At 42.7% G+C, this 12,603-nt stretch overlaps 1 protein-coding gene and 1 long non-coding RNA gene across 4 annotated transcripts in view; one reads left to right on the top strand and one right to left on the bottom strand.

Moving 5' to 3' along the window:
- Positions 1-6,090, bottom strand: part of RAD23B (RAD23 homolog B, nucleotide excision repair protein) — a 42,852-nt gene extending 36,762 nt beyond the window's left edge. For both annotated transcript variants that reach the window (XM_040631681.1, XM_040631682.1), the window contains exon 1: positions 5,724-6,090. In XM_040631681.1, the coding sequence (XP_040487615.1) occupies positions 5,724-5,789 (66 nt within the window). In that variant the 5' untranslated portion in view covers positions 5,790-6,090. The remainder of the gene's footprint in view (positions 1-5,723) is intronic.
- A 254-nt stretch (positions 6,091-6,344) lies between these two features.
- Positions 6,345-12,603, top strand: part of LOC103678549 — a 72,689-nt gene continuing 66,430 nt past the window's right edge. Inside the window, exons 1-2 of one of the 2 annotated variants that reach the window (XR_005835223.1) lie at positions 6,345-6,520; positions 10,325-10,396. This is a non-coding gene — a long non-coding RNA (uncharacterized LOC103678549). Of the gene's footprint in view, positions 6,862-10,324; positions 10,397-12,603 lie in introns of both variants that reach the window. The other variant, XR_572715.2, reaches the window with a different exon arrangement.

The following is a 12,603-nucleotide window of genomic DNA, read 5'->3' as shown; positions in this document are numbered from 1 at the left end:
ACATAACTTTAGGCCCCACCATTCCATGGAGAGTACTTGTCAAGGTAACTAATAACCTCCAAGTTATCAAAACCAAAGGGCATGTCTCTTGAATTCTCAAGCATTAGACACATTTGATCCTCTCCTTCTCCTTGAAACATTTTCTTTTCTTGGATTCTTCCTACCTGAAAGACTGTTCCTTGACTGACCTCTTCACTACTCAATCTCCACATGAAATTTCCAAATCCAGGCTTCAACTCCAGGCCCCATCCTATTATCTAGCTATATTCTCACCATGGTTCTTCAATTCTAGTAGAATACAATTAATTACATATAGTGGATAATTTAGGGTTCAAATTACACAAGCTATGGACACTGAAAAAGACTGCTAGATGATCGATCTCATCCGGTCCCACGGACTGAAGTCAACCACATATGCTGCCTATTGTTGGGGCTCTATCTCCAACTTGTCTCTGGAATCGATATTTGTAACAAATCTCCTTGTCACCTTTACTTGACTGATTAATAGACTTCTCAGACTTAAGCCTTGAGTTCCCACTGCAACCCCAAACCTGCTCCCTTCCCAGCCCTCCACATCTCAGGAAAGACCACAAGTATACACACAATTTATACAACCAAAATCTAGGCTTAATCTTCAATTTCTCAATTTTCCCCACTCCAACCCATCAAAAATTCTCTCAACTCTACCCTCCCAAACACATCTCAAATCCATCCACTTTTCTTCATATCTGTGGCTCCTACTTCCCTAGTTACAGCCTTGACTGTTTAAGCCTAACTGGTCTCCCTGCCATCCCTCTTGCTCATCCTACTATCCATTTTCCAACTATAACATTTTCCAGTCAAAGTAACCTTTAAATTCATAAAAGAAATGTTTCTCCTCTGCTTAAAATTCCCCAAAGGCTTCCTATTTTACCTCAAAAACCCCCAGCTCACTGCAAAGTTCTACAGGGTCTGGCCCCTTGCCTAACTCTGATCTATTACCTCTCCTCTCTCTCACCTACTAGATTAGCAATACAGGCCTTTTTTGAGTCCCAAAACACACAGTTAAAGGTCTTTCCCTACAGAAAACACTCTTCCCCATCTGAGTACTTATTATTATTCAGATCTCAGTTTAAATGTCACTGTATTCAAAAAGGCCTTCAGTGACTAGTCAATTTAAAAGTAGCCACCCAGTCATACACTATCACATTACCTCACCCTATTTCAATTCTCTACATAGCTCTCAGCATCATCTGGTTATTAAAATTTGTTTTTTTAACCGATTTATGCCATTGTAATACATGCACCATGACAGTAGGACTGAATGTTTAGTAAGTACCCAACAAATATTGAAGAAATGAATCAACAAGCAAATACTGAGGGATCACTAAAACAATATTTTCAATTCATTCAAAAGATGTTTATTAAATGCCCACTACGTGCTAGATATAGGAAGAGCAAAAGTCTGGCAGAAACCAGACCTGATTTCCCAGGTACTTCCCGTGTTATGTTTTACCAATATGCCAAGAAACCTCAATTTCATCTCTGTGATATAGTTTTTTAAAGGTTTATTTATTTTAAAGAGAGAGAGCATCTCAAGCAGACTCCCTGCTGAGTACACTGCCCAATGTGGGGTTCCATCCGGGACCCTGACATCGTGACCTGAGCTGAAACCAAGTCAGACCCTCAACAAACTAGGCCACCCAGGTGCCCCTGTGATACAGTATTTTAATACATTTATTACACTTAATGTATTAATAATCTAGGAAACTTCTATAATAAAGTACTCTCTCTAGCACTACTATATTAAAATATAATAAACCACAATAGGAACAAGTTGCTAATAAATGATGGCTAACAAATACCATATACAGAACAAGTACTAAATATTTTACAGCATAATCACCAATATTATATAAATAAACCACAAAGCAAGGTAATTCTTTACACATTACTATATAGCACACTAAATGTGCTATCTATAATAACTAAAACAACTCTTTACAGTTCTTTTATCCAAAACTTCCAACAGATACATAGAACAGCTTTGATGTCACTTATGTACTATTATAATTGCATTTCAGCTTGTTCATTTAAAGTCTAATCTCAAACTTACTCTTGTTTTTCCACTTACTGAAAGCACAAAACAGTGACAAGGGTCAGAATACTGAAGAATTAAATCTGAATATCACATACTCTTTCTTGTCTTCATTTTTAGTGATAGAATAAAATCTGCAGTGTATTACGATCATCTCAATTTTTGGTTTATAGTATACCTGTTCTTAATTAAGGGTTGAAGTAACCACAAAACAAAACTAAGTGACTCTGGATTTGAGCTTTAAAAAAAACTGTGTACTCCATTTTCCTCTCTATGTCCATCCATTACATCACCACCTTTCAGAATTTTTAAGACATTTATACAAGTAGCAGTCTATTAGACATCACAGAATACTTTACAGAAATTAAATTTCTCCCTATTCTTTTTTTACAGTAAATCTCTTTAAAATAAAACTTCACACAATTAAGAATACTCTCTTTTAGCAACGGTCTTCCTATCTAACCTCATTTTGTTTCTGTATTTGACGATAAGAGGAGATAGATTACTATTATAATAGTAAAAAGACTTGAACTGATAACACTAAAGATGGTGCATGGGAATGGTCAAGTAAATGATACAAAATGGCTAGTAAGTGTTAAAATTTTGGCAGCTGTAAAAGGGGAAGAGGACTTCTAGCATTCAAAAACTAAAGCAAATACAAACAATATAAAAACAAATTCCATTGCTTTCCCCACTTTGTACATCTAGTCTATAGCTTTTGAGCCACTAGGTCAATAAGGCTCCCCAAAGACCCACCACATTCCACATGTGCCTTTACTCCGCCAGTGCTGACACTCAAAGACCGCTAAATATATACATGTTCAACAAATGAATCACTCCCATCATTCCTCTTATCTCAGTCTTTTTTGCATTCATTTTTGTTCCTGGTTCATCTCAAACTCATGAGAGTTTCTATACTGGCCATTTCCAAGTTACTTAATTTTCTTAGTTCCTTCTAGTTAAAAATCAAATAAGGACAAACCTTTGAGTAGCCAAAATCAAGGTCTCGGAGAGCAAAAACTGTTCATTTTATGTGGCTCTCCCTACAGGTCTCACTAAAATGCTATTTTCTCCCATTTTAGATCTATTCCTAATATCCTTGGTTACCTAGTTTCCACAACAAATTAAAAAAGCAGGACTCTTAGAGTCTCCCTGTATTATTTTAACCTTCATTGTTTCTTTTCTTACAAGAATTTTACCTAAACACTGTATCAAAAATAGATATCTAAAAAACCACTATAAACATATTTTTGAAATTTAAATCCATTAAAATGCATCCCACAAGTGGCACCATGCTAGCTTAGAGGGTAGAGTGCAGGACTCTTGATCTCAGGATTGTAAGTTCGAGCCCCACATTGGGTATAGACATTACTTAAAAAAAACACACAACTTAAAAAAAAGAAAAAGAAATTCTACAAGTTATTTTAATGTAAATGCTCCACACACCACTAATTAAATGTCTTCATTTCTTGCCCCAGAATAACAAAGTTAGTTTTTATATTTATATAAGTAGGAACAAAAATATATTTAGACAAATAGGAACAAAAACCTGAAGCCACTCTCTGTAACAATGGTCTTTCTGAAAATACACTTTTAGAAGTATATTTATAAATCATATAACTGAAGACATTCCTTGAAAATAAACTGGTAAACAACAAATACAGTGAGGAATATATACAAATACAGTATTTGCTCTAAGATAGTCAATGCACAAAGTTCTGAAAGTGCTATCCAAATATCATAGAACACTCAGTGGAGCTGTAGAAAAGTTACTGCATAACTTCGATAAACCCACAAGTATTTACAAAAACCTCCTTTAGGTTTCAATAATTCTGGAGTTAATTCTGAATACTGTAAGCTGGTAAAGTTCCTGCCGTACCAGTATTACTGCAAAGAACCAAAGTCAAATAGACATTTTATGAAAAGTTTTGCCTGAAAACATTAAACAGATGGCTGCACTTTAAACTTTCAACCTTTATTAGTACACACTCAGTAATTAAAAAAAAAAATCAAGAACAATTTGACTTCTATTAGTTACATCAATCCACAGAGCGTTGTCAATTACTTCTGAGGACACCAAAAAGTTTCTCATCTATAATTGCTATCTTCTGTACCTTTAAGAATTTATCACAAAGCATACGTTCACATATTCTTGCAATAAAATTATTTTGTGCCACAGTTCCAAAAAGACTAGGAACTATGTTTCTTAAATAACTGAAGAGGCACAAAACTTCAGATTAAATGAGACAGGTAAAACCTAACACTATATCCTCACCCAAAGGTATCCGTTGATGAACGAATGATTTCATTTACTGACCACCAACTAAATACCATTTAATCCGAAAGGCAGGTACATACCAAATAAGTTAGAGGCACAAATGGAGCTGATCTATTTAACACCAAGACCCCTGATCTCCACCAAAACCAGAATCAACTATTTTTTTTTTAAATACAGATGGGCAGAAAGCAGCTGGTTTAAACTAAATATGACAATCTTAATGATGTACAGAACCACAATTCCAAAACAAAAGCAGATGTACACCGGTGGCATATTTAGATTCTCGGCATAAAGTTGTACTGACTTCAACACAGTGGCTCTTTTTGCAGTCACAAATACAGAAGATGGCACGAGAACCTACCACGTGGACTTTTGAAGTGTTCGAGGGTTTAATGGAAGAGATTCAAAGTTTTTATTTTTTTTTTCTCCCCTGAAATGCTATTATTTGGGGGCGGGGGGAAGAGTGCAGGGTTTCCAGTACCTACATTACAAGACTTCTAACACAAGAGGAGTCATTAATTTGGAGGTGAGTTTGAGCCTGGACATGAAGGGTTCTAACACAAAAATCTTCACCACCAAAGAGGCCTGGAAGTGCAGTCTACATATGGGTGTGGGCTCGGTGGCGGGAGAACTGCGGCTACACGATTCAAAATAGTATATGCGAATAAAAGGGTTACCAATTCTGGGGAGGAGGGGGCAAATAATTCAACACCCCTCTCCACTCACCACTCACCTTTCACTCTGCGGCTGACGGAACCCAGTATCTTTTCTTAAAAAAGCTCATTCTCTCCAGTTACCACCTCCTAGACTTTAGCGCCTAACCCGCTCCACGCAGGGGTAGTGACGACGCCTACATCTCCCTCCCACACCTAAGGACCCAGAGAGGCCGACTCCATCACCGAGGAAGCCTTGACCTCCCCTCCCCCTCTGGCCCCACTACCGAGAGATTCCCAGGCCCAGGCCTCCTGTGCCCCGCGGCCGTGTGCTCCACGCCATCTGCCACCAGGCTTCGGCTTCCGTCCGCTGACTGCTTCCCCTTACTCCGACCACAAAGCCCGCGGCCAACTCTGAAGGCTCGGGTGGGCCTCAGGCCGCCGGGGCCGGGACCCGGGGCCCTGTCCAGAGCCAGCAGGCCTTATCCAGCGCCCGAGGCCCGAGCCCCACGCTCGCCGCGGCACTCCCGGGTGTGCTGAGGGCTCTCCCCACTCTGCCGCGCTGCGGGGCCCTGCTCGGGGCTAAGGCCCCGGCCCAGCGCACAGAATCACCGCGCCGCCCACCGCCCAGGCCCGGCGGGCCACTCGCGCTCCCCGCGGCCCGCGCGCGGCCGCCCCCGCCCCGCCTGAGCCCCACGGTCCCAGCCGCTCGCACCGTCTCGTCGGGGTCGATGTCGATCTTGAAGGTCTGCTGCTGGAGGGTCTTCAGGGTGACCAGCATGGTGCCGGCGCGCAGCTCCGCTGCTGGGCCTGCTCCGGGTGCTGGCCGCTGGGCGGGGTCTGTGGCCTGGCGGGGCCCCGGGGTCGCCCGCGCTCCTCGCGTCCTCGGGAGGAAGGCGGTGGGGGTGGGGGCTTGTCACATTCGCCCTGCGGAGCGGCCTCTCCCCCAGCCCTGGACCTGGGCCGCGCCGCTACCTCCGCGACTGCGGCCTTCCTCGCGAGTTCTGGCCGCCGTGCTTCCTCACGCGCCCGGCGCCGGCCAGTGAGTCTGCAAGAGGCACGAGGGGCTCTGCGAGACAAGCAGAGAATCCGCTAGCTCACCACAGGCTGGTGGCCGCCATCAACGTGACTCGCCGAGACGCGCCCCCTCCCCCACCCGAAAAAATCTGGGGGATGGGGCCGGGCTGGCGAAGCGCGCAGGCGTAGGGTGCGGCGAGGCTGTGCGCAGGCGCGGCCAAGAACTCCGCCCCGGAATTGGGGCGGGGCGGATTGCGGCTCTGGAATGTCGGCGGCCAGGATCGGGCGTGCGCAGGCGCAGTCAGTAGGCTTCTGGAGGGCTCTCGGGGCTTCCCTGTGGCGTCTGCAGCCGGGGCGTTCTCCCGCCCGCCGCTGCTCCGCCTACGTCCGGACTCCTCCCGGCTGGCTGAGTTGCGCAACCCGTAGCCGGGGAAGCGCTACGTGGAGACCGCGCTAAGTGGATGCCGAAGTCTGAAGCTGGGGAACTGGAGGGCGGTAGGTTGGGGCGGGGTTTAAGAGAAAGGCTTGTGGTAACCACGGTACTGGGCCGGCGCTTACCCGGCGCTTGCTGTGTGGATAAGCCTTTGTGGTGGCGACTCTGATTCTTTAGTCCTGAGAGTACAGACCCCAGTGCCGGACTGCCTAGGTGAACCTTGGGCCTAAGTAGAAGGACGAATAAAGGAGGTCAAGCTCTCTCATTCGTCCGTGGACAGAACTGCCCAGTGTCGCGTCACCGAGAAGTAAAAGTCACAGTTCTGGAAACTGGATACATAGCCCCTGCCTCTCACCGCCTCTCCCGCCTCTCCCTGGCTCTTGGGGTTGTTGGTGGGTACTAGGTACTTGCTCCCGCCTAAAGGCCTGCGTTTGCATTTGCTGTGCCCGCGTCCGAGTACTCTTTACCCAGATGGCCGGGCGGCTCACTGTCTCGCCTCCTTCAACTCTTTGCTCAAATATCACCTTCTCGGTTAAGTCTACCCTGATCCTTGGCTTAAAACCGCAACTTTCCTAGCTCTATTATCCTACTCTGTTATCTCCGTAGCATTTATCATCTTCCAGTTACCATATAATATAGATACTTATTATGTCATCTTTTCCTCCAAGCCCGAGACTGAAGCTGCACAAAGGCGAGGATTTTGTTGTGTTAACTGATGTATCTCTAGCGTGGAGAAACGTGCCTGACATCAGGCACACAATAAATATTAGTGGAATGGGTAAATATGCTTCCAGTTCCTATTCAGTAAGGTAGGAATAATAATAGCACTCAACTCCATTGATTATTGGAGGGGGGTATTGAATAATGTATGTAAAGGCAAGGAACATAGTGAGAATCCCATAAGGAGTTGGCTATTTGTAGTATGCCCATTTACAGATAAGAAAAGTGGAATACAGAGATGCTGAGTAATGTGCTTGGAGTCACCCACCTAGCAAGTGACAGATCCAGCATTTTAACCCAAGCAGAATGACTCTAGAGCATGTGCTCCTAGGTGCTGGGCTATTCTGCCTCTTAATAAGGTACCATGTAGCACATTTGACATAAGGTGGTTCAAGTATAAAGGAAAATACAGTTAGATCACTAACCATGTGACCAGTTGCAAATTACATATCTGTGCCATCATCCTGATTGATACAGTGTCACTGTTCGGTTTTGCCTGTATTTAAGAGCTCAGATATAATTCTTCCATGGAACTTTCCATGACCAACTTCCGTCTCCACTAACCTGGCATTTCCCCTTTCACAGCACGTATCTCCGTCTATTGTAGTTCAGTATCTAATCCTCTGCCCTCTGTATTTCTGTATTATCTACTGTTAGTCACCAGGTGATCTCATCTTGTCCTTTATTTTGAAATACCTCCAGCCTGGACCTGTCCCCTTAGCTGTAGATAAAATTAGCCAGTTGCCTACACAATACCTTCACTTAGAGTATAACATGCGTCTGAAGCCTATCATGGCCAAACAGAACCATTGATTTTTCTCTGAACCTCTCTTCCCCGTGAAACCTGCCCCTTTACCAGTTTTCCCCCATTTCAGTTCATGGCACCACCAAGTGCTCAGACCAAAAATCTAGTCATCATTCCTGCTGAATCTCTCCTCTCTTCCTATTTCCTCACCCACCACATGTAATCCATTATCAAGTCCTATCAATTTTATTCTCCAAATTATATCCCAAATTCAGCCATTTTCACCATTTCTAATTCTCCAACCCTAGGCTAATCCATCATTATCCTTCATGTGCCTCCCAACGGGTCTCTCCGCTTCTCCTCTTTTCCCCCAGCAGCCTCCCCAGCATCAGAGTAGTCTTTTTCAACCATAATTCAAATCATGTCACATCTACTCTTAATACCTAATTACACTTTAGAATACAGTTCAAACTCTTTACCTGGCTTTGAAGAGTTCACATGATCTGACTCCTGCCAAATTGTCTGGCTTCATCTCTTTTCTTCTCTCTCCCTCTCATTCACTGTCATCCCTCTGCACCTTCTTTCAGACCTCAAACAGGCTAAGCTGGTTCTAACCTGTAAGACTTTGCAGTTGAGGTCACTTCAGCTTGAAACTCTCTCTTCCTAAATCTTCTAATGGCTAACTCCTTTTCATCTTTAAAATTCCAGGTCATATTTTACTTCCTTAGAGAGGACTTCTTCAACAACTGCAATGATAAATGATAAACAAATATTAACTCTTTAGGTGAGGCACTATCCACTTTATGTGGATAATCTCATTTGAGCCCCCACAAAACTCCATGAGATAAGTACAGCATTACCCTGGCTTAAATTTTTTCATGGATCCACCTGAAATTATTATTTTTCAACTTGTTTATGGTCTGTCTCACATTACTACTCAGTTCCCATCTCTGCTTTTTGGTTAGAGGAACTCACTTGCCTTACTCACGGCTCTTTCCCAAGCACCTAGATCAGTGCCTGGAACACAGGCGCTCAGTGGCGTATGTTGACTGAATCCCAACTCAGTTGTAAGCTCCATGAGGCCAGGTGTTGTGTCAGTCTTGTCCAGAATGGTATCTTTAGAGTCTAGCACAATGTGAATGCTTTATATACATTGGCTGAAAAAATGCTGAAGTCACTTTAATTAAAATGAGTCAATTTAGTTGACATGCAAACAGCTGTAAGAAACTGAAACCATTTTATAATTTATTATAGTTTTATTATAAATTTAATTCATCTATTATAATTAAATTAGAATTTGTATAATATTAAATGTATTCATTTTAACTTTATTATATTTATTTGTTATAATATTAAAACCTTTTTCTGCTACAACTGCTATTATCCATCTGCAGAAAAAGGGAGGTGAGAGATGCCTCTCCATATATTAGTGTATATTTTTTTAAAAATCTTTTGCTCATGGCAAAATAAATAAACAGTATAGAAAGGGATTGATTGAAAATAAATCCCCCTGCCCACTTCCTAGAAATAATAATTGTTTTGAGTGTCTTTAGACATAGTCTAGATATATACAAGAATATATCCCCCCAAATAGCTGTGGCAACAGATTTTAAATGCCAATTGAAAGATCACCTGATCTATTTTCTAAAGTACAGTGTTCAGATAAAAGGTTGTTTCCGTTTTCTTTTAATTTCTGGAAAAACTGAATGCCAGACATAACCACTCTTGGCCCAATAGCTCAGGTTGGACAGGCTGTACGCCTCCTTGTTAGACGTAGGTGCTTTTACCTAGAGTCCCATTGTTGACATGACAGATGATAGGACCCCACCCCTAACCCTCCCAACACAAAGGCAGGTGAGGTGAGGATGCTTGTGAGCAAGGCAGATAGGCCTTGGGCTTCTCCAAGAGCTATTGGGCCAAGATAAAAAGATGGATGGGTGTCATTGAGTCCAAATACTTGGGACCAAGCCATGTAATTTTGCTTGCATTTTTGGAAATCAGTCAAATGATTTCAGGGAAGAAGATGAGTAAGCCGAGATGCAGCAACTGCGGACTTAGAAAATACTAGAGCAAAAATGCCAGACTTCAAGCCATTCATTCAGCAAATAGTTATTGAGACTATCTATGCCAGGAACTCTTCTGGGTGTTGGGGATACAATAGGGAACAAAACAAAGTCCCTGCCCTCATGGAGTTTATATTTTTGTGGAATAGTAGATAAAGAGATAATGAATTAAAAATCAAAGATATTTATAACCTATCGGATGACAAATGCTATTTTAAAAAAAGCAAATGAAGAGGATCAGTAGTGCTCAAAAGAAATAGAGTTGTTACAGAGTATGGTGCCAGATATCTTTCATTCTTTTCCCCATCATTCTTTCTTCCCTCTTCTTTGCCCAGCAGTTGGTTCCAAGAAGGCTGACCTACGTGGACTACCACAACTGGCTTCCTGGAGAGTCCCTGCAGGAGAGAGGAGTGAGCAAAAAGAGTGAAGTTAGGGAATTTATTCTTCTTTGTGGTTGGTAGTGTTCTTGACACAAGTCATTGCTTCTGTAGGGTGCCCCTCCAAGGGGGCAGAAAGGTACCCGTGGGTCACTGGGAGTGGTAAATGGAACCACTCCTGCTTCCCTGCCTTGGTTCCTAAACCCAGCTGGTCTTCCTACTGGGGAACAGAGTGCTCTATAGGGTTCTCTGATTCAGTGTGTAGATTGCATCCTGGAGAATGAAACCCTCCTGCACAGTATTGCCTCTGAGGTGGTACTTCGGCTGTACCATCAGCAAGCCATTCCATTGCTCTCTCAGATTGGCTCTTCTGGAGAGGGCGGTTTATAAAAAGACGAACAGGTCCTATGATCATGGGCTCACTCCCAAACCTCCATTGTTAAGTGGGTCTCCTGGTTGGATGCTACGATGGGTGGGGTTCCATGTCTGTGGATCAGGTACTCTGCGAACTCCTGTACAGTGATACAGGCTAAAGCTCTGCTGGCAGGAAATGTAAACCTACACCAAGAATAAATGTCTATTCTTGTGAGAACAAATGGGCCCTCCAGTATGCAAATGACCCAACGCAGTCAACTTCCCACTAAGTGGCAGGTTGATCATTCAAAGAATAGTACCATACTGAGAATTCAATACTGGTCTCTCTTTCTGGCAGTTTGGATATTCAGAGGTGATGGTAGCTAGATCACCCTTACTGAGAGTTCATGCCAAGAGACGATGCCTAGTCTCCATCTCTGCCACCATGGTCACTCCATTCATGTGCCCATCATATTTCTACTCTTGCATCCCTAAATTCTATTCTAAATCCAGTAGCCAGATCAGTTCATTTACACTCAAAACGCTGTAATGGCTCCCCACTTCAATCAGTAAAATCCCGTCTTTACAATGCCCTTCCTCCTTCCTCCTGTTCATTACTTTCCTGACTTTGTTAGATACACATTTCCCCAAGTTCACTGTGTTCCAGTTACACTGGCCTCCTTACTGTCCCTTGAACTGGCCAGGTCCACTCCCGCCCTGGTCTTTTCTTGTCTCCCTGAAACACTTCTGTAGATAGACAGACCCTCTCCTTCACCTCCTCCAATCTTTGTTTGAATTTCACCTTCTGAGTGAAATGTACCCTGACCCCTTTATCATCCTACTTAATATGACAAAATGCCCCCACACTTCCCCATCCAGCATTCTCGTGTCCCTCACCCCGCTTTCCTTTTTTTCCCCTATTAAACTTACTGTCTTCTAACACGCTACTTTATTTATCTGTTGTGTTTCTTGTGCAGTGTCTGTCTCTCCTGCTAGAAGACAGAGCTCTTTGTCTGCTTTGCCCCCTCACATATTTAAAGACCAGGAAAAGGGCCTGGAAACAGAACCAGAACTCAATTAATAATGAAAGGAAAATTGAGCCACCCATGAATAAAAGCAAATTAAAACAAGGTGATACTTTTGTGTTAAAATTAACAATTAAGACTCCATCACCTCCCCAAATACCAAAAGTGTGTGGGAAAGATGTTTCCATAGTTTGCTAGTGAGTTTACAACCTTTTGGAAAGCTATTTAGCAATATAGTTCTTAACTTCTCGAATTTCAGTTCTCATACACTCTACATGAATACTCCGAAACTGCTTTCCTCAGCCTAGCTATCTAACTGACTTGAAAAGTTGATTTAATGGTGTAGTCAGCCAGCCAGTGGGGCAAAGGCCTGGCATTCACATGTTTTATGTTTAAACAGTATCATTTACACAACCCCAACATTCCTTTTTCTCATTTGAACTGATTTTCTCATTAGTTTTGCAAGACTAGGAAAACTATTAGCAATAAATTGTGAAATAGATCTTTTGCTAAAGTTCAATATGTTTAAACAGTTTTGGTTTTTTTGTTTTCTCATTTTTCCTAGCTCAACATTCTGTTTCTCATTTGACAGACTTTTTCATTTCCAGCTAAAATTCATTTCAATTCATGATTTACTTCAAGTATACCTGGCTTGTCTTTGGAGCTAAAAATCATAGCTGGTTTTTTGTTGAAATCATGTTTATTTGTTAATTAGTTTATTATCATTTATCCTCCAATATTCTTTGGGAAGCAATTATACGCCAGGCCCTATGTAGATGCGGCTGTCCCTGCCCTCAGGAGATTCCTAAGAGAAACAAGCAAGTAACTGTGTGATGTTCTGGCATTGGGACAGGCTCCAGG

This window comes from Ursus maritimus, unplaced genomic scaffold (genome assembly GCF_017311325.1).
Source record: "Ursus maritimus isolate PB19 unplaced genomic scaffold, ASM1731132v1 scaffold_17, whole genome shotgun sequence".
NCBI classification, from domain to species: domain Eukaryota; kingdom Metazoa; phylum Chordata; class Mammalia; order Carnivora; family Ursidae; genus Ursus; species Ursus maritimus.
Note: the sequence above shows the minus strand (reverse complement) of the source record. Positions and strands in the feature narration are given on the sequence as shown.